At 54.4% G+C, this 20,781-nt stretch overlaps 2 protein-coding genes across 10 annotated transcripts in view; one reads left to right on the top strand and one right to left on the bottom strand.

The window, feature by feature from the left end:
* The window catches only part of OPA1 (OPA1 mitochondrial dynamin like GTPase), a 58,303-nt gene extending 53,870 nt beyond the window's left edge, over positions 1 to 4,433 (bottom strand). For all 5 annotated transcript variants that reach the window (XM_081862207.1, XM_081862206.1, XM_081862209.1 and 2 more), the window contains exon 1: positions 4,330 to 4,433. In XM_081862207.1, coding sequence (XP_081718333.1) covers positions 4,330 to 4,358 — 29 coding nt within the window. In that variant the 5' untranslated portion in view covers positions 4,359 to 4,433. The remainder of the gene's footprint in view (positions 1 to 4,329) is intronic.
* A 4,167-nt stretch (positions 4,434 to 8,600) lies between these two features.
* Positions 8,601 to 20,781, top strand: part of LOC309342080 (putative cation-transporting ATPase 13A4) — a 50,249-nt gene continuing 38,068 nt past the window's right edge. For 4 of the 5 annotated variants that reach the window (XR_014156697.1, XM_081862167.1, XM_081862166.1 and 1 more), the window contains exons 1-3: positions 8,601 to 8,672; positions 17,084 to 17,257; positions 18,440 to 18,577. Coding sequence is in view for 4 of the 5 variants with exons in the window: in XM_081862167.1 (XP_081718293.1) it covers positions 8,610 to 8,672; positions 17,084 to 17,257; positions 18,440 to 18,577 (375 nt within the window). In the remaining variant the exon portion in view is untranslated. Of the gene's footprint in view, positions 8,673 to 9,312; positions 9,337 to 17,083; positions 17,258 to 18,439; positions 18,578 to 20,781 lie in introns of those variants that run through there. The other variant, XM_081862165.1, reaches the window with a different exon arrangement.

Here is a 20,781-nt window from a genome sequence, read left to right as displayed (position 1 = left end):
CACAGGTTTCAGAGTCCTCACCCAAGTCTCTGTGAAATCCTGCGATCAGCAACTTATGTGTATGGAGAAGCACGCAAGTGATCATCCTATGTTATCGTCTACGTACATCGTGGTTAAGGTACAGTACCTAACCAATACTGAAACCTACATCATAACACAGCAGTTCAATTGTTAGGTCCTAAGCAGAAAGGAATGAGGTAAGCTACTACGTGGCCCTCATGTAGCTGGCGGACATGAGGAAAACACAGCCAAGTGCTTTTGCTGCTACAGGAACATGACAGCGAGATTAAAGTCTTTATAAAACTCCCGATTCAATGGCCACTGAAACACAGAAAGTTCCTTTCAATCGTGCATTGGCTAAATAAAGAAGATGTCACTGCAACTTGGGACCAGCTGCTTCCTTGCTGCAGAGGTGTGAGGAAAGCAGGCACGCCGATGCTGGGAATAATAAATTATTATTATTACTTATTATTATTATTATTATTATTATTATTATTATTATTATTATATAGACGGAAGGCATCCGCTGTTGTGGCTGGGAGCACCCCCAGGGGCCCCTTCCAACTCCTCAGTTCTATGGCTCTATCATGGTCATTCGTTAAATTTATATGCCGCCCTTCGTCCAAAGACCACAGGGAGGTTTCCACCGTAAAAGCACAAAATGCATAACGTAAGAACAGCAGCAAAAAACACCCTGCCTTCATATAGGACAGGCATAGGCAAACTCCAGACTACAATTCCCATCATCCCTAGCTTACAGGTCCAGTGGTCAGGGATGATGGAAACTGTAGTCCCAAACATAGCTGTCAGCCATCCCTTATTTGGCAGGAAACTCCCTTATCCCAGTGCCGTGTCCCACTGCTGTCCCTTATTGATGATGTCCTTTAAATTTCCCGGATTTCATGCTTGCCCGGCTTGGGGTCCTCCGCCATGAGAGAGAGTGTGCGCAGCAGCAGGTGGGCAGGCAGCCCCTCTCTTGCGAGACTTCTGCCGCGCTGCCAGGGGAAGCCGGAGGTGGCAGCAGCAGCAGCTAAGGAGGTGGCCTGAGGGAGGAGGGGATGGGGAGGGATGCAGAAGGGTGTTGCTTCAGCGGCCGCGGTGGCACCGCAACTGCCTCATGCCGGGCTTGTGGGTGGCGTGGGCAAGAGTCTCTCTCCCTCCCCCCCCTCTCGGGAGGGGAAGGGCTGATGGAACTCCTTGCGCCAGGATGACGGCAGCCCCGACGTGCTGCTTAGCATCCCCTCCAACCAGTGCAGCATCTTAATGTAGTGATTTCCCCCTCTGCACCCCTTTCCTAACTCTATTTTTATAAATCATTTGTCCATCCATAGTTCAAATTTTTACTACAAGTTTTCTGTCAATCCTACCAACGTATGTAACTCTTTACAATAGCTTTTCAACTAAATTATAAACTTTCCCCATTCTTTATTAAAGAGGTCCTCTTCCAGGTTTCTAATTCTGCCTGGAAGCTTTGCCATCTCGACGTCGTTCATCAGTTTTGTCGCCATTCTTCTTTGGTCGGAGTGGTAGACCCTTAGGACCATCTAGTCCAACCCCCTGCGAAACACAGTCAGTGGCAGCAAAAGCAGCCTGGCTCCACCAGTGCCGGATTTCTGTATAAGCTAAGCCCAAATCCCTTATTTTGGCTGCTGATCCCTTATTTTCAAACCTGTAAGTTGACAGCTATGATGCCAAAGATCTGGAGGGCCGGAGTTTGCCTATGCCTGATCTAGGAAGTGCACGCGGCCCGAGGTAGAAATGATAAAGTCCTTATTCTTGTCCATGATTCTGCATCATCATCATCCTAAAGAGTAATTTATTATTTCTACCCCGCCCACTCTGGGCGCGGCTTGCATAAAAATATTGTATTTTAATATGAATATTCCTCCAATATGGGATGCTTCCCTCCTCCAGAGGCTGCGGGAGGCCCGGAGGGGGGGGCGCATTCAGGCCCCTCAGGGGGAGGGAAGGGGGGGCGCATTCAGGCCCCTCAGGGGGAGGGAAGGGGGGGCGCATTCAGGCCCCTCAGGGGGAGGGAAGGGGGGGCGCATTCAGGCCCCTCAGGGGGAGGGAAGGGGGGGCGCATTCAGGCCCCTCAGGGGGAGGGAAGGGGGGGCGCACTCAGGCCCCTCAGGGGGAGGGAAGGGGGGGCGCACTCAGGCCCCTCAGGGGGAGGGAAGGGGGGGCGCATTCAGGCCCCTCAGGGGGAGGGAAGGGGGGGCGCACTCAGGCCCCTCAGGGGGAGGGAAGGGGGGGCGCACTCAGGCCCCTCAGGGGGAGGGAAGGGGGGGCGCACTCAGGCCCCTCAGGGGGAGGGAAGGGGGGGCGCACTCAGGCCCCTCAGGGGGAGGGAAGGGGGGGCGCATTCAGGCCCCTCAGGGGGAGGGAAGGGGGGGCGCACTCAGGCCCCTCAAGGGGAGGGAAGGGGGGGCGCACTCAGGCCCCTCAGGGGGAGGGAAGGGGGGGCGCACTCAGGCCCCTCAGGGGGAGGGAAGGGGGGGCGCACTCAGGCCCCTCAGGGGGAGGGAAGGGGGGGCGCACTCAGGCCCCTCAGGGGGAGGGAAGGGGGGGCGCACTCAGGCCCCTCAGGGGGAGGGAAGGGGGGGCGCACTCAGGCCCCTCAGGGGGAGGGAAGGGGGGGCGCACTCAGGCCCCTCAGGGGGAGGGAAGGGGGGGCGCATTCAGGCCCCTCAGGGGGAGGGAAGGGGGGGGCGCACTCAGGCCCCTCAGGGGGAGGGAAGGGGGGGCGCACTCAGGCCCCTCAGGGGGAGGGAAGGGGGGGCGCACTCAGGCCCCTCAGGGGGAGGGAAGGGGGGGCGCACTCAGGCCCCTCAGGGGGAGGGAAGGGGGGGCGCACTCAGGCCCCTCAGGGGGAGGGAAGGGGGGGCGCACTCAGGCCCCTCAGGGGGAGGGAAGGGGGGGCGCACTCAGGCCCCTCAGGGGGAGGGAAGGGGGGGCGCACTCAGGCCCCTCAGGGGGAGGGAAGGGGGGGCGCACTCAGGCCCCTCAGGGGGAGGGAAGGGGGGGCGCACTCAGGCCCCTCAGGGGGAGGGAAGGGGGGGCGCACTCAGGCCCCTCAGGGGGAGGGAAGGGGGGGCGCACTCAGGCCCCTCAGGGGGAGGGAAGGGGGGGCGCATTCAGGCCCCTCAGGGGGAGGGAAGGGGGGGGCGCACTCAGGCCCCTCAGGGGGAGGGAAGGGGGGCGCACTCAGGCCCCTCAGGGGGAGGGAAGGGGGGGCGCACTCAGGCCCCTCAGGGGGAGGGAAGGGGGGGCGCACTCAGGCCCCTCAGGGGGAGGGAAGGGGGGGCGCACTCAGGCCCCTCGGGGGAGGGAAGGGGGGCGCACTCAGGCCCCTCAGGGGGAGGGAAGGGGGGGCGCACTCAGGCCCCTCAGGGGGAGGGAAGGGGGGGCGCACTCAGGCCCCTCAGGGGGAGGGAAGGGGGGGCGCATTCAGGCCCCTCAGGGGGAGGGAAGGGGGGGCGCACTCAGGCCCCTCAGGGGGAGGGAAGGGGGGGCGCACTCAGGCCCCTCAGGGGGAGGGAAGGGGGGGCGCACTCAGGCCCCTCAGGGGGAGGGAAGGGGGGGCGCATTCAGGCCCCTCAGGGGGAGGGAAGGGGGGGGCGCACTCAGGCCCCTCAGGGGGAGGGAAGGGGGGGCGCACTCAGGCCCCTCAGGGGGAGGGAAGGGGGGGCGCACTCAGGCCCCTCAGGGGGAGGGAAGGGGGGGCGCACTCAGGCCCCTCAGGGGGAGGGAAGGGGGGGCGCACTCAGGCCCCTCAGGGGGAGGGAAGGGGGGGCGCACTCAGGCCCCTCAGGGGGAGGGAAGGGGGGGCGCACTCAGGCCCCTCGGGGGAGGGAAGGGGGGCGCACTCAGGCCCCTCAGGGGGAGGGAAGGGGGGGCGCACTCAGGCCCCTCAGGGGGAGGGAAGGGGGGGCGCATTCAGGCCCCTCAGGGGGAGGGAAGGGGGGGCGCACTCAGGCCCCTCAGGGGGAGGGAAGGGGGGGCGCACTCAGGCCCCTCAGGGGGAGGGAAGGGGGGGCGCACTCAGGCCCCTCAGGGGGAGGGAAGGGGGGGCGCACTCAGGCCCCTCAGGGGGAGGGAAGGGGGGGCGCACTCAGGCCCCTCAGGGGGAGGGAAGGGGGGGCGCACTCAGGCCCCTCAGGGGGAGGGAAGGGGGGGCGCACTCAGGCCCCTCAGGGGGAGGGAAGGGGGGGCGCGGGGAGCCAGGCCCCTCCCCAGGTCTCCGCCCGGAGGGGCGCTGCGTGAGGGCCCCGAGGCCTCCGGCTCCCTCTCCCCGCCCGCCCGCCTCCCTCCCTCCCCGCGTCTCACCAGGCGGCGCGGGCGCTGCTCCGCCACATCCCGGCCGCTCTCTCGGCCCGCCAAGGGGCTCCCTCGCCCAGTGCGACGCCCAAAAGACGCCGACGCCGCCGACTTCCGCGCCGGAAGCGGAAGCGGAAGGGGCGGGCGGAGCGCTTGGAGGGAGACACCGCGCCGCCAAGGAGACTCCGCCCCCTCACGCCCAGGGACAGAGACGCGCGAACGGGCAGAGGGCGGGGTAAGGGGAGGGGCTGGGAGGATCACGTGGTGCTGGCTGCTCCTCCTCCTCCTCCTCCTTGCAAGCCGCGAGTTCGAGTCCTGCCCTCCGGAGCGAGGAGGAAACGGGCAGAAGAGAGGGGGAAATAGTAATAGTAGTAGTAGTAGTAATAATAATAAATTAATAAATAATAGTAATAATATAATAGTAAGTTATTTAATAACAATATAATATAATAATATATATTATTAATATATTCACTGGTCCCATCACCTCCTGGCAAATAGAAGGGGAAGAAATGGAGGCAGTGAGAGATTTTACTTTCTTGGGCTCCATGATCACTGCAGATGGGGACAGCAGCCACGAAATTTAGAGACGCCTGCTTCTTGGGAGAAAAGCAATGACAAACCTGGACAGCATCTTAAAAAGCAGAGACATCACTTTGCCAACAAAGGTCCGTATTGTTAAAGCCATGGTTTTCCCGGTAGTGATGTATGGAAGTGAGAGCTGGACCATAAAGAAGGCTGGTCGCCGAAGAATGGATGCTTTTGAATTCTCGTGCTGGAGGAGACTTTTGAGAGTCCCATGGACTGCAAGAAGATCAAACCTCTCCATTCTGAAGGAAATCAGCCCTGAGTGCTCACTGGAAGGACAGATCCTGAAGCTGAGGCTCCAAGACTTTGGCCACCTCATGAGAAGAGAAGACTCCCTGGAAAAGACCCTGATGCTGGGAAAGATGGAGGCACAAGGAGAAGGGGACGACGGAGGACGAGATGGTGGGACAGTGTTCTCAAAGCTACCAGCATGAGTTTGACCAAACTGCGGGAGGCAGTGGAAGACAGGAGGGCCTGGCGTGCTCTGGTCCAGGGGGTCACGAAGAGTCGGACACAACTAAATGACTAAACAACAACAACAAATAATAAATTATTATTATTATTATTATTATTATTGCTGTTGTTGTCAATAAGATTGTTTTTGTTTAAATTATTATTATTATGGTGGGACACTATGACTTCTGTTGATCCGGACACTAGACTTTTGGGTTTAAAAAAAAAAATATTATTGAACAATTTTAGCAAACATATTATCAATCAATTACACACCCCCACCCCCACCAAGAACTTCCCTCAGCTCCCCTCCCTGGTTTCTTTGCACATATTATCCTCTGCATATTAGAAAATTGTACATATCGTTGCCTTAGCTATCATATATTCAACTGATAACTTTGTGGATGTTTATTCAAAACCTGCCAAGGAGTCCAAGTCATTTTGTTGTCTTTTTGGATAATTTGTAAAAAGGTCCCATTCTTCCTTGATGTCACGGTTGTCCTTATGACTCAGTTTGTATGTCAACTTAGCCAATTCCGCATAGCTCATCAGTTTTTCTTGCCACTGTTCTTTTGTTGGGATTTCCTCATTCTTCCATCCTTGTGCTAACAAGACTCTTGCCACTCTTGTTGCATACATAAATAGATTCTCTGTTTTTTTGGCACATCTTGTCCTACAATCCCTAACAAAAATGCTTCAGGTTTCTTTACAAATGTCATTTAATTTTTTTTAATCAATTCATTATATATCAATTCCCAATTTTTAAAAACTTCTCTACATTCCCACCACATATGATTAAAAAGTACCTTCTTTTTCTTTACATTTCCAGCATACGTTTGACCCTGTTTTATACATTTTTGCCAAACACTAGACTTCGGTTGATGCAGCCTAGAAGAGCATTAGCTTTCTTTGGTGCTGCATCACGCTGCTGACTCATGTGAAGCTTGGGGTCCCCCAAGACCCCTAGATCTTTTTCACATGTACTGCTAGTAAGCCAAGTGTCCCCCATCTTATACCTCGGGTTGAATGTGCTTCAGGTTGAGCGCTTTCGGGTTGTGCTCTGCAGCAACCCGGAAGTAACGCAGTGTGTTATTTCCGGGTTTCGTCGCTCGTGCATGTGCAGACGGTCAAAATGACGTCACGCGCATGCGCAGAAGCAGCGAAATGCAACACGTGCACGTGCAGACGTGCTGTCGTGTCTTACGTTCCATTCAGGATGCGAACGGGGCTCCAGAACGGATCCCATTCGCATCCCGAGGTACCACTGTATTTGTGCTTCTGGTTCTTCCCGCCTAAGTGCAGAACCTGAAATTTGTCCCTATTGATTTGTATGAATTATGAAGCACAGCACATAGAAGGGAAGTGCCTTCAGCATATAGTATGGTCTGGCTTGTATAAATCCATCATTCACACACACACATGTATACATATTTATATGATCGCCGAAGAATGGATGCTTTTGAATTCTGGTGCTGGAGGAGACTCTTGAGAGTCCCATGGACTGCAAGAAAATCCAATCTCTCCATTCTGAAGGAAATCAGCCCTGAGTGCTCACTGGAAGGACAGATCCTGAAGCTGAGGCTCCAATACTTTGGCCACCTCATGAGAAGAGAAGACTCCCTGGGAAAGACCCCTGATGTTGGGAAAGATGGAGGGCACAAGGAGAAGGGGACGACAGAGGACGAGATGGCTGGACAGTGTTCTCGAATCTACAAACTTGAGTCTGACCAAACTGCGGGAGGCAATAGAAGACAGAAGTGCCTGGCATGCTGTGGTCCAGGGGGTCACGAAGAGGCAGACACGTCTAAACGACTAAACAACAACAACAAATAATCACTATGGGGACGTGGGTGGTGCTGTAGGTTAAACCACAGAGCCTAGGACTTGCCGATCAGAAGGTCAGTGGTTCGAATCCCTGCGACAGGGTGAGCTCCCATTGCTCAGTCCCTGCTCCTGCCCACCTAGCAGTTCGAAAGCACATCAAAGTGCAAGTAGATAAATAGGTACCACTCTGGCGGGAAGGTGAACGGCATTTCCATGCGCTGCTCTGGTTTCGCCAGAAGCCTCTTAGTCATGCTGGCCACATGACCCAGAAGCTGTACGCCGGCTCCCTCGGCCAGTAAAGCGAGATGAGCACCACAACCCCAGAGTCGGTCACAACTGGACCTAATGGTCAGGGGTCACTTTACCTTTACCTTTATAATCACCATCTGATTCTTGTAATAAAGATAGTAAAGAAACCTTGACCAAAGAGCTGCAGTCGTAGGAAACCAGCGTATTATTGTGCTCAAATCCTGCTTGTGAGTTTCCCACAACTGGCATCTGGTTGGCCAGTCTGAGAACTGGATGCTAGATGGAACGCAGCTCCTTTGGCCTGATCCTGCAGGCTCTTCTTATGTTCTCAAGCAGGCTCTCCTCTCCTGTGGATTCCAGGTAATGGGATTCAGAAGCATCGCTGTCCCGACTGGAGGCAGAGCAGAGCCATCAGGGTCCAGAGCCGCAGACGTCTCTCTCCTCCATGAATTTGTCTCGTCCTCTTTTAAAGCCATCCAAGTTGGTGACCAGCCCTGCCTCCTGTGGCAAGGAGTTCCACCGTTTAACTCTGCATGTGCGAAGGAGTGAATCTTCCACTGTTCGACTTCATGGGATGCCCATGAGCTCGACCGTTAGGCGAGATGGAGAAAAACATTTCTCTGTCGCCTTTCTCCGTGCCAGGCACCATCGCATGAACTTCTCTTCCTCTCCTGCTCCCTTTTCCGTCTCCTTTCGCCCCGCTGAGGAGGTGGGTCTCTCTCTCGGTCGCTGAGCCCTGCCAAAGTTTGGCTGCATGTGGCAAAGTTCATTTGTACAGAGAGAGAGACGGCGATCAATCAAGACCTGCTTTTCTGCTTCTGACAAACACGCTGCCCGGCTCAGAGAAATCCCATAATCTTTCCTGGCGAAGCACTCCCCTTTTTTGGCCTGTCCCCAGCAGAAGAATGCAGCCGGTCTCCATCTCCCCACCTCCAGCGCTCTCTCTGAACGGGCCAAGGATCTTCCGGCAGTGGATGCCAGAGCAGGACGGGCGAGGAGGGCCAGGTGGATCCTACCTGGAGCCATGGGGCGGAGCTGTCTGTCTGGAGGAAGGTGTGTCCCTAGCAAGCTTCCTTGGCATATAAGGGGTGACCCATCCCTGGTGTCCTGGCACGGCTTGCAGCAGCGACAGTGACCCTGGAGGAAGTCCGGGGAATACTTGGAGGCAGCTTGCCATGGGGAGGAAACATGGAGGGAACCACCAGGCTTTGCTCAACGAGGGAGAAGAGGCTGAAATGGTGAGTCCCAGACCCTAAAAGTGCAGGCGGGTTGGGTGTGTTGCAGCGGGTTGGGCTAGATGACCCTCAGGGTTCCCACCCAACTCTGCCATTCTATGAGTCCCCCTGTAACAGAAGCGAGCAGGGAGCCAACGGGAGCTTGGAAACAGAAAGGGGAAAGCTGCCTTTCGCCAGCTGTTTTTGTTGATAAGTGTTTCCTTCTGCTCTGGTGGGTAGAACTTGAACCCAGGACTTCAAGTTACAGGAAAGGAGATTTCTGACAGTAAGAGCCATTTGACAGGGGAGGAAGGCGATGGACTCTCAGAGGAAGTTGCTGAATTAGTCAGGCCAATTTCTTTGTAAGGCAGTGGCCTTAGCTGACCTCCTGGATGTCCCCATCAGCATATCCAAGGAATGAGCCAGCTTGCAAGATCTAGGACTGAAGGAGGGGGCCTCCAGGCCAAGGGATGGGCCTCCACCCCCCTCACCTGTCTGCTGGGTAGGAGAATAAGATCCAGAGAGTTGTGAGTGAGCAGAGCTGGGAGCAGGAGACAGAGACTCGCTTGCTCTGCGCTGGACCCAAAGCTGGGACTACATCCTTAGCTCAGGTTGTATCTGCGTGCGGATAAAACCAGATATCCTACAGACACCGCAGGGTCTTTCGTTCCAAGGAAACTAAACCCAGGTAAAGTGCCTTGAACCCCGGATTCTCTCACGGCTCAGAAATTGGGGTGGCGCAGAACATTATGTTAAATATGTGGAACACATTCGGCTTAAACCTTTCCCCATGGAGACTCCTGAACCAAATGGAAACCCTTCTGGGAATATTAAGTTTCTAACTTAGCAGCAGTCCTGCGTTAGCTCTGCTCTGCTTCCCGTGGGCAGCTCCCAAGACAGCGCCTGCTGCCCATTCCTGGCTGTATCCTGACTTGTACAGCAGCAGCAGCAGCAGTCCCTTTGAAGGGTTAATTTCTTCAGATCTCTTTCAACACAATAATTATTGCCCAGAGGGATTATGGCTGCGGTCCTGGACAAATTTGCCTGTGGGCAGGAATCCACGCTGAAATCAGACGGGTGGCTGTCTGTCATGGATTCTCCAGTTGGATGTTTCCTGCATTGCTGGGGGTTGGACTAGATGGCCCCTGAGGGTCCCTCCCAACTCTACAATTCTCCTGTACAAACCTCTGGGTTGCATCCTCTCCTAGGAGGCTGGTCACATGAGCCTTGTGTTTCCGTGGACTATGCTAGACCTGACGCTAAGAGCGTCCTTAGAAACAAAGTCTGTTTTGAAAAATGGAAGGAGCAGGAGCAGAGGTCCCGATTCTCCTCAGGGCTGCTGTGCTTGCAAAGAGGTGCTCTAACCCTTTCGTCCCCAACTGACTCTGGAGTGAGTCACTGCAAGAGACTAAACCAGCAGGACTCACCCCGACGGCTGTTCCTCCAAAGCGGTAACATCAAGTAATGTTGTGAGTCGTACATCCTCATCTCTGGCAGCCGCAGGGACGCCCGCTGCTGCTGCTGCTCCTGTTGAGCTGGTTCCACCGATTTGGGGGGGGGGGGAGTTGCGTTTCCAACAACAGTGAAAAACAGACCGTAAAAGGAAGCGGAAAGAAGATGAACAGCAACGGAGAACGTCGGAGTCAAAGATCAAAGGCTAGACTGCAAAAGTTGAAAAGGCTTGGGAGAGCAAGAAGGTCTGCTCCTGGCCCCCCCAAAATGGAAAAGTAGGCGATTGGTGGTGGTGGGAGCTCTGTTCAAGAGACCCTCCCTGGTTTCCACCTGCCTCTGCTTTCCATCTGTCCCTGCGGGGGCTTCATGACTACAGAGAGAGGGAAGAGAGTGGGAGCCGCTAGGCTTTGCTTGCAAAATGCTGATGGACAAACGCTGCTGCTTTAAACACCAGCCCTGCAGTGAGTGTCCCTTTGGGGCAGGGAGAGGGAGCAGGGCTCGGCCGCTGACTTGGCACAGGCAGTAGAAAATGGCAGAGACCCCGTTTCCTGCCTAGTGCTGGGTTCCTGCTTTGTGCAGCGCCCCAGAAGCTCCCCAAGACCAGCTAGTTGCCCAGGGATCAGGGCCGTCTTACCCATAGGTGCTAGGGGTGTGGGGCACCCGGGTGATGGGCTCTCAGGGGACCAGGCCAAGAGTCCGGGGCCTGAGAGTTGAGTCCGGGGAAGAGCCTGTCTGTCGGTCGGAGCGATGCGGTGGGCTCTTCTGCTGCGGGCGGCTCTGCGCTGCGAGTTGGGGGGCGACCGACCCAGCAAGACGCTGAGGCGACCGGCCGGCTATGCCCTCCTGCGCGCCTGGGACAGGGCAACTTGGGAGGGGGCACCAGGCGGATCTTCTTCAGACATATGCTTCAGACAGCCCTGCCAGTGCTCTAGAAGCCGTGCCAAGCCCTGCCCTTACCTGCATGGCACCGTGTGGGGCAGGTGGGCATGGCTTGCCCCCAAACAGTCTCACAGGCCCATTGAGTAAGAGGCTGGCAGGCCAACATGGGTGAGAGGTTACACCATCATTTGCAAATGCCCTGAAAATGCCAGGACTGTCACGAAAACCCTCAAGCCACGACAGCTCCTCACTGTGCCACGCAGAGATCTCCCATGTGTTTAGGATCTCCCATGTGTTTATCTATGTGCTGTGTGGAGAAGTACTCCCAGCGCCTGTTTTCCTCTTCCCTCCTGATTCCTTTTTCCTCTTGTGTGATGTCTGTTAGATTGTGAGCAGGGACTGACATATTTTAGGGTGTGCCAAGAGCTTAGATAAACTCCAGGTGCTTTGTAATTAATGACGGTGGTAGCATAAACTGAATTTAATAATGAAAAGAGAGATTTTAAAGTGGTGCAGAAGAGCCGACGGGAAAGCCTTTTGGAAGTCTCTTGTGAGAACTGCAGCTCTTGCCATGCTGGCCCCCCAAGGATTGACCAGATGTCAATACGGCCCTCGGCCTTTAAAACCTTGGCCACCCCCCCAGTGTCTGCTGCAGTTTCAGACGTGGCTCATTTCATGGGCTGAACTCCCACTTGGTTTTCCTCGAAGACATGCCATCAGGATCTCTGCAACTACAGCAGGCAGCCATTCTGTCAACCCATCAACCGCACAGTTTCATGCAAAAACTGGATTTAAAATGTGTATGGTTTTTGGGTAGTTGTTTCTTTCTGGGTTTGGTATTACTCAGCAATGTGTGGCATGTGCTTAGCCCACAAGCTGTGAGCCAAAGGAATGACGCAGATTACGCAACTGTTTCCTTTTGGTCGTTTTAATCATCTTTGCGGCCGGACGGAGAGCAGGCCAAGTTAAGGACAGGGTGTTGCTCTGCTGCGGCTGGAGGGCGGGAGGAATTGTGGCAGTTTCTTGCTTGGCAGGGGCTTGGACTCGATGGCCCTTGCGGTCTCTTCCAACTCTATGATTCTGTGATTCTAGGTGGGGAAGGAGGGGCAGAAAGAGTATCTGCCATGCAGAGTATCGCCTTCACGCTGGCATTTTCCTCTGCCTCTCAAAAACTCCGTCACTTGCCAAGTCAAAAGCAGATACTGAGCCTGGATTTGCAGTTTTTCTGTGGTTCCTGTCTCAACTTTTTGTGGTGGTGGTGGGGGAGACAGATACAGTGCCCCTTTGTGCCACACATAGTGAAACTCCCGTCCAGAAACCTATGTCCCCATTGTAGAAGGACGTGTGGATCCAGAATTGGTTTCCACAGTCACTTACGGACTCATTGTTAAGAATGTTGTCAGAGCTGCCCGAGGTCCCAGCTCACGAAGGACCAACGCCAGTTCATTGTTATATACAAAAGTCTTTATTGAAGTTCAGTTTCGATTTCAAAGCCGCGGCGCGCAGCTCTGCGTCTCAAACTCTAGACCGCTGAAGCTCCGTCTGAATCTCCTCCCCCCAGACACCAGTTCAAGACTCTAGCCTTGCTCCACCTCTTCCTCTGCTCTTTCCTCCTCTGGGTCCGCTTGTCCGCTGGGGTCTTGCCCTTTCTGGACTCTTCTGACGCTGAGTCCCCTGATTCTTCCCCCTGCCTCTGGCGGGCTTTAGGACCTGGTTCCCAATCCGGGTTTTCTGCTGTCCCGCGCGCCTGTACATTCGAACTTGGCGCGCGTGCCCAGCTGGCAACCTTTCTCCTGACCGTTACACTGCTCCTGTCACTGCTTCCCCCTTCGGGAGTGCTAGCTGGACTTGACTTCCGCTCCGTTCCCTCACTCTGCAATAGAGGCGTGGCCAGCCCTGCCTCATCTTCTCTCCCTACTGGAGGAGACGCTGGCCCTGATACATGGGACTCTTCCCCCCCACTCCGCTCTGGTGGGGGAACTGGTCCTGATCTCCCGCTGCTGCTTTGGGAGTCCCCGCTGGCCCCTTGCTTCTGGTGTGTCCCCCCTGGGACCCCCCTTGCCCTGGCCATCGACGCCCCCCTCTGGGAATCTTCTGAATCGCTGGAGAAGCTCATGGAATCTCTCGGGCCACTGTCATACTCCCCTACGCTGCCCTCAGATTCCTCCCCTTCGCTCTCCGTTTCCTCTCTCCCCTGTGTCTCTGCTCCTGAGCCCCTGACAAACGTGTTTCTGGAAGACAATCTGACTCGGCTACGAAGGATCGCCAAAGAGAAGAGAGAAGAGGATTAGGCAAATTCGTGGCTGTTGAAGGCTACTAGTCACGAGGGCTTTGCTGGGCCTCCACAGAGAGAGGCCACCAGCTGGGATAACTTTAAAAGAGGATCAGACCAAATCGTGGAGGAGGAGGAGGAAAGGGCTAGGGATGCTTCTGAATGCCAGTGGCTGGAAACTGCTCAAAGAGAGGGCTGCTCTTGTGCCCGGATCCTGCTTGGTTGCTTCTTCCATTGGGCCACCAGGTCGGCCACTGTGAGAACAGGATGCTGGCCAGGATGGGCCGCTGGCCTGATCCTGCCGGCTTCTCTTATGCTCTTCTGTTCCATGTCCCAAGCTGCTTCTGGGGCAGGGTGGTCTCTCAACCTCCTCCATGTCAAGAGGTCTGAAAGACACCTGCTCAAAGAAGCAGATTCATGCAGATTCCGTGCATTTTTCATTTGACCCGGGGAACGCAGAAAGGGTGCCTTCCTCCGATTGTGATTGACATATGCAAATGGTTACAACGCAGTTAGGAAAATAGGGGTGCAGCTCTACGTGGAGAAGCCATCAGGAACTGAACCTGGATCCTTCTGCATGCCAGACAGACACCCTTCCTCTTATCTGCCTGCTCTTTCCCGTTAATTTCCAAAACTCCCTTCTTAGTATTGTCAGGTGTCAGGTGCTGGTAGTGCTTGCTCGTGAGTAACCAGGCAGGACTCCAACCTGTCTTTTACAAGTTTTATTGTGCAAACTATTTACAGTGCAGATCCACAAAGCTCATGTCCATCTCAGTCACTTGCAGAATCCGGGAGTGGCCCCTTCTGGTTTCTCCCCCCCAACATAAGAACTTCATCACCCCAAGCCTCCTCCTCCCCTCCTTGCGTTTCACCCCTCTGTGCAAGCTGGGCGACGGAAGGGGCGTGCATCCCTCCTGGCCAGCCCGGCGAGGTGAGGGGCTGGGACTCTCGGCAGCATCCTTGAGCCGTTTTGTGATGGCCTGGGATTCAGACTTGGAGGCTGAATCTGAGGGATCCCAGCCTGCACAGGATTCCCTGCCTCCAGAACCAGCTGAGCAGGGGCTGGGGCATGAGCCTGAAGGGTCCTCACCTGTGCTGAGTCCTCAGGTGCAGGCATCAGCTGAGCCTGCTCTGGCTCCTGAGGGGGTGGAGGACCCATTGCCTGCAGGTGCTCCACTCTCAGCCCCGTCAGGGGAAGCTGAGGTTGCCTCTGGGTCCGGTAACCCTCCAGCCTCTCCTGAGCTGCAGAGGCTCAGGGCAGAGAGGCAGAGGGAACTAAGTTCCCGCGGGAGGAGTGCTCACCTCCAGGCCAGGAGAGGCGAGTCACCTGAGGATTGGGTCCACCCTATGCCTCGGGCAGATAAAAGCCAGCCAGCTCCAGTCCCAAGTTGCGGGAGCAACGTTGTTGGTAGCCAGTTCCTGCCTGCACCCTTGTGCTGGTCCGGGGGGGGGGGAGGTTACCGTGGGGCGAGGTCCAGGACCTGAGTTGAGGGTCGGCAGACAGTCCTCCTCGGGCGAAGCGGGGTCCACAGCGAGAAGCCGGGCAAGGACAGGAACTCTGGGGGAAACAGGACTGGATGCTGGCCGAAACAGCTCATCAACGACGTTGCTCCCGCAACCTGGGACCGGGCTGACTGGCCTTTATCTTCTCTGAGGCCAGGGGCAGTCCCGGCCCCCAGGAGGTGGAGCCAGAGTGGATTCACCTGCACAGGTGCAGGCGCTTCAGAATCCAGGCCCTGCCCCAGTTCAGCCGGCCCTGGAGGCGGGGACTCCTGTGCAGGCTGGGATTCCCAGGCCATCACAACCCTGTCCTGCCGGATCTCCTGACCTCACCCGCCTTGGACCTAGCTTCAGCCTTGACGGACGGTCTCAATACTGCACCCTCGACCTCGGACTGGACTCGGACCTCGCCACACGGAAACCCAGGGGACCAGCACACCTTCCCTCGCTTGGCTTGCCCCTTCCCTCTCTTCTCCACGGGAGGTGTGGCTTTCCCCACCGCTGGAAGAAGAACTGCTCCTCAGGAGTTTCAGAGGCTCTCTGTATCCCAACGGCCCCCTGCCTCCCTCCCCTGTTCCGATGGCAGTCCCCTGACATAAGGGCTACCCAGGAAAACATGGTGGGGTTGTGTATAAAATCACTCACATGCACACATGGTCAATGAACAGAAATCAGAGAGGAGCTTGTGTGATTTTTCTGGAGGTGTAGCCTACAGAATCCCTATGGCTTGGGGTTGGTTACAATGTCAAATTGCATATGAACCTGGGAGGGGAGGGGAAGCAGCTACCCAGGGCCAAAATGTCGAGGTTGGTAGATCAAATGTGAAATCATGGAATCATGGGATGGCAGAGTTGGAAAGGGGCCCAAGGGGGACATCTAGTTCAGCCCCCAGGAATCACAAACGCTGAGGCTCCCTGCAATCTCTCCTTAGGCCAGAGGTCAGCAAACTTTTTCAGCAGGGGGCCGGTCCGCTGTTCCTCGGACCTTGTGGGGGGCCGGACTATATTTTGTAAGAAAACAACAACAAACAAATTCCTGTGCCCCACAAATAACCCAGAGATGCATTTTAAATAGAAGGGCACATTCTACTCATGTAAAAACACGCTGATTCCCGGACTGTCTGTGGGCCAGATTGAGAAGGCAATTGGGCCGGATCCAGCCCTCAGGCCTTAGTTTGCCTGCGCATGCCATAGGCTTTTCACTCAAGGAGCTTGGAGGTGGAGGTGTGGGGCGGAGGTGCTTTGAACGCCCAAAACAAAGATAGCAGCCGCTATTAGAATCCCAAATCGGACTGGGAATTCCATCCCCAAAGCTCCTCATCTTTCCGCAGAACGTCCCAGCCTCTGGCATCTACGCACACCTTGTGCCTTTAATCCCTTTGGCCCGTACATCTCAATATTCTTGAAGATGGCCTCTCCAGACCTGGGGAATGCAAGCTCCAGCCTCGGAGGGTGTGGGCTGTTCTTAGATTAGCATCTCGGAGGCAGAGAGCGCAGTGCAGCCAGGTGAGTTTTGGGTGGGCAGAGATTCAGGAAAGGGGCTGATTCACGAAAGTTGGTGAAATAGACTCGGAGTCGAGATTGGATTTCATGCTGTTTATTCAGCTCATAGTAGTGAGGAATGGAAGTTCCCCCACAATATCTGTTTTATATACATTATTTACACAATGGGCCCCATGTGATTGGCTAATTCCGGGATTCCCCTGTAGGCCAATCAGGTTGCGCATTCCCTTCCACCTGGAGCTGGATTGGGTGGCTCCTGTGGACCAATCAGACTGCTGCATTCTGGATCCTATTGTTCTAGGACCAATCAGATTGCTGCATTCTGGATCCTATTGTAGGATCAATCAGACTGTTGCATTCTGGATCCCATTGTTCTAGGACCAATCAGACTGCTGCATTCTGGATCTTATTGTTCTAGGACCAATCAGACTGCTGCATTCTGAATCCTATTGTTCTAGGACCAATCAGACTGCTGCATTCTGGATCCTATTGTTCTAGGACTAATCAGACTGCTGCCTTTTGGATCCTATTGTTCTAGGACTAATCAGACTGCTGCATTCTGGATCCCATTGTTCTAGGACCAATCAGACTGCTGCATTCTGGATCCTATTGTTCTAGGACTAATCAGACTGCTGCCTTTTGGATCCTATTCAGCTCAGTACATAGCAGAGGGTGTGGGCTGTTCTTAGATTAGCATCTCAGAGGCAGAGAGCGCAATGCAGCCAGGTGAGTTTTGGGTGGGCAGAGATTCAGGAAAGGGGCTGATTCACGAAAGGTGGGGAGAGGATGTTTCTTGACCTACGATGCTTCTCATGCCCTTTCATCTGCAGGAGATGTTTGGCTACAAGACCGAAGTCTGCCGGAGGGCCCTGTGCCTCGCTGGGTACGTCCTGTCCTGCGGGGGCCTCCTCCTCCTCTTCTACTGGAAGCCCGAGTGGGACGTGTGGGCCAACTGCGTGCCCTGCGACTTGGAAGAGGCCGACGTTGTCCTGCTCTGCACCACAGTAGGAGGAGATTTTGTTCTGGAAATGTTGGTAGTGGGAAGTTGGGAATGCCAAGGATCTTGGCCAGGGGTTCTTAAACTATTTGAATCCAAACCTCATTTTTAATGGCTAAATCAGACCTCAGAGGCTGCATAGGCACCATAAATTCCAAGCACACGGGTCCCCTCAAATAATCCTGGGAACTGCAGTTTCCCTCTAGTGGAGCTACAGTTCCCAGCACCCTTAGAATCATAGAATTGTAGAGCTGGATGGCACCACAAGGGCCACCTAGTCCGGTCTTTCTCCACCTGTGGGTCCCCAGATGTTGTTGGACTACAACTCCCATCACCCCTAGCTAGCAAGGCCAGAGCTCAGGGATGATGGGAGTTGTAGTCCAACAACATCTGGGGACCCACAGGTTGAGAACCGCTGATAGTCCAACCCATGGCAATGCAAGGATGTCAGCTATAGCATCCCTGACCGATGGCCACCCAACCTCCAAGGAAGCAGAGTCCACCGCCTTCCAAGGAAGACTGTTCCACAGCCAAGCAGCTCTTACTGTCAGAAAGGTTTTTCTGAATGTTGAGTTGGCATCTCCTATCTCGTAACTCGAAGCCATGGGTTTGAGTCCTACCCTCAAGAGCAGGAGAACACAAACTTGTTCCCTCCTCCATGGGACAGCCCTTGAGGTGTCTGATGATGGCTCTTGTACGTCCTCTCAGTCTCCTCTTCTCCAGCTCCTTCAACCGTTCCTCATCAGGCTCAGCTTCCAGACCCTTGATGGTCCTGGTCCTCCTTCTCTGCAGACCTTCCAGCTTGTCCATATCTTTCTTAAATTGTGGTGTCCAGAACCGGACACAGGACTCCAGGTGGGGTCTGGCCAAGGGAGGAGAGGGTTCTTAAATGCAGGATTCTTTACCTGTCTTGTGCGTAAGAGGCCCTGTAAGCATCTAGGCCCAGGGAGTTTGCTCAAAAGGGGTAGAGAGTAAAGTAAGGCAGAAATCTGACTTGCCTGACCAGTGGAATAACCTCACGGGGATTTGCCACAAGAAGCGCCAGTCTCACCCCAGTAAGTGGTTAGATGCGAGCCTGTGGCAAGGCAGGGCAGCATCCTGCCTCTTTGATCCACCCAGGTCCTCCTCATTACCTGTGCTGTGGTTCCAGGACTCATCATCATTTGGGCTTCTGCTCACGTTTCTCCAGGACGAATTTCACGTCTACACCCGGAAGAAGGTGGTTTGGCTCTCTGTGTCCGCCCTCGGCCGCCTTGACCCCACGCACTCCCTCCTTGCTGATGAAGGCTCTCTCCTGAACAAAGTCATCGCGAGGCCGGAGTTGAAAGTAAGGGGGAACCCGGAACTAAGGAGCGGGATGGTGGCGTCACATGGGGCCCCAATGATGACTCCTTGATTTCATTTATGAATCGCCTCCTGGGAAGCATTTCAAAGCAATTTCACAATACAATAAAAGAGCAGATACAACAATAACACCCCCCCTCAGTGGTTTAGTTTAATTACCCGTATTTTTCACTCTATAAGACGTACCAGACCACAAGACGCACCTAGTTTTTGGAGGAGGAAAACAAGAAAAAAATATTCTGAATCTCAGAAGCCAGAACAGCAAGAGGGATTGCAATCCCTCTTGCTGTTCTGGCTTCTGGGATAGCTGCGCAGCCTGCATTCGCTCCATAAGATGCACACACATTTCCCCTTACTTTTTAGGATGGAAAAGGTGAGTCTTATAGAGCAAAAAATACGGTAATTCAACAAGCTGATGAGCTTGATCTGGCGATAGCTGCTTCTCAAAGTCTGAGGGTCATTTACACCACCGGTGCCCCCTTGCCTCTAACCAGGTCTTTGGTTGACCTGATGGACATCCTAGACCCTTTTAAAATGTGGCTCTTTTGGGGGATGTGTGTTATTGGGTTAGTGTTCTTATTTTGATTTTATATATTGTGATCTTTTCTGTGAACTGTCCTGAGACCTCCTGGTATGGGTCAGTATATTAATAATAATAATAATAATAATAAATAATAATAATAATAAATGGGCCCCCTAGGGAATCCTGCTGCCTCTGGGGGGTGCTCTACCAAGTGGTACAGCCCTAGGTTTGCTATATTTCAAAAAGTGAAAATCCGGACACAAAAGTTGTTGAGCTTTTCCCCGGACATTCCAGCAATTTCTGCCCGGACGCTGTTTCCCACGGCCGAATCCCGACTCTGCCATGTGGCAACCCTCTACAGTCCCGCTCCTGCAACCTGCTTGGCCCCTCCCCTCCCCCCAGCCCCGCCCACCAGAGGCTCCTCCCACTCTCTCTGCTCTAGCCCCACCCCTAGAAGCCTCCTCCCGTCATCCTGGGTAGCCAGGTGAGCATTATCCCAGGAGATGCCATGCGCTTCCCAGAGGGGCCTGGCTGTGGCTGAGAACGCAACTCCCGCATGAGAGCTGTGCTTGGTGTTTCTGCAGCCCTGCCAGGGTCATTTATTTATTGATTTTCAATTTTTTTTATTGATTTTCCAAAATTTTAGACAGACAAACAAACATAAATCTTAACTGTACCTGATCTAATCTTAGTGACATTGTTAAGTGACTTCCTCAAATCCCCCTGGCTGAATTTCAGTGTATATCATTGTAACAGTTTTCCAAAGCCAATTTTTCTCATAAAATTAACTTAATCACTTAACATCTTTCTTTCTTTTAGTTTTAACTTTAAACACATTATTTTCTAACATCACATAATTAAATCCTAAGCCTATCTGATATTTGCAAGTTTTTCCAATTAAATTATCTTAGCGTATTTAAGTAAATAGTCTTTGAATTTCATCCATTCCTCCTGGTACTCCTCCTTGCCAGGGTGATTTATTGTTCTGTTTTACTGCATTAATGCTCCACCAGCTCCCACCCTCTTATGCAGGGGTCAGCAAACTTTTTCAGGAGGGGGCCGGTCCACTGTCCCTCAGACCTTGTGGGGGGCCAGACCTCTGGTTGCGAACGGGATCTGTTCTGGAGGCCTGTTCGCAACATGAGCAGAATGCAACACACAGTGGCGCGTGCGCGCGCACACAGGTTGCGATTCACCACTTCTGCTCATGCGCGGGATGTCATTTTGCACACCTGCCCATGCGCGAGCAGCAAAGAGTGGTGAAACCCTGAATTAACCCTTTCTGGGACGTCCGGGTCGCCGCGGGATGTAACCTGAAAAAACGTATCATGAAGCAAACGTAACATGAGGTATGACTGTATTTTTTTTGGGGGGGGGGACCCAAAACAAATTCCTATGCCCCACAGAGACGCATTTTAAATAAAAGCACACGTTCTACTCATGTAAAAACACGCTGATTCCCGGACAGTCCGCGGGCTGGATTGAGAAAGCGATTAGGCCGGATCCGGCCCCCGGGCCTTAGGTTGCCGAGCCCTGCTCTTATCCCTCACCCTCCAGTGCTGGCTGGCAAGATTTGGAGGGTGGCATCCTTCAAGGGATGTGTTTCAGAAGGGGTGCGGGGAGTCGGTGGAATCCCAACACCCCCAAATAATAGATCCTTTCAG

This window comes from Podarcis erhardii (genome assembly GCF_964252035.2).
Source record: "Podarcis erhardii genome assembly, chromosome: 5".
NCBI lineage: Eukaryota > Metazoa > Chordata > Lepidosauria > Squamata > Lacertidae > Podarcis > Podarcis erhardii.
The sequence above is the reverse complement of the archived record's forward strand: the minus strand, read 5'-3'. Positions and strand labels throughout refer to the sequence as shown.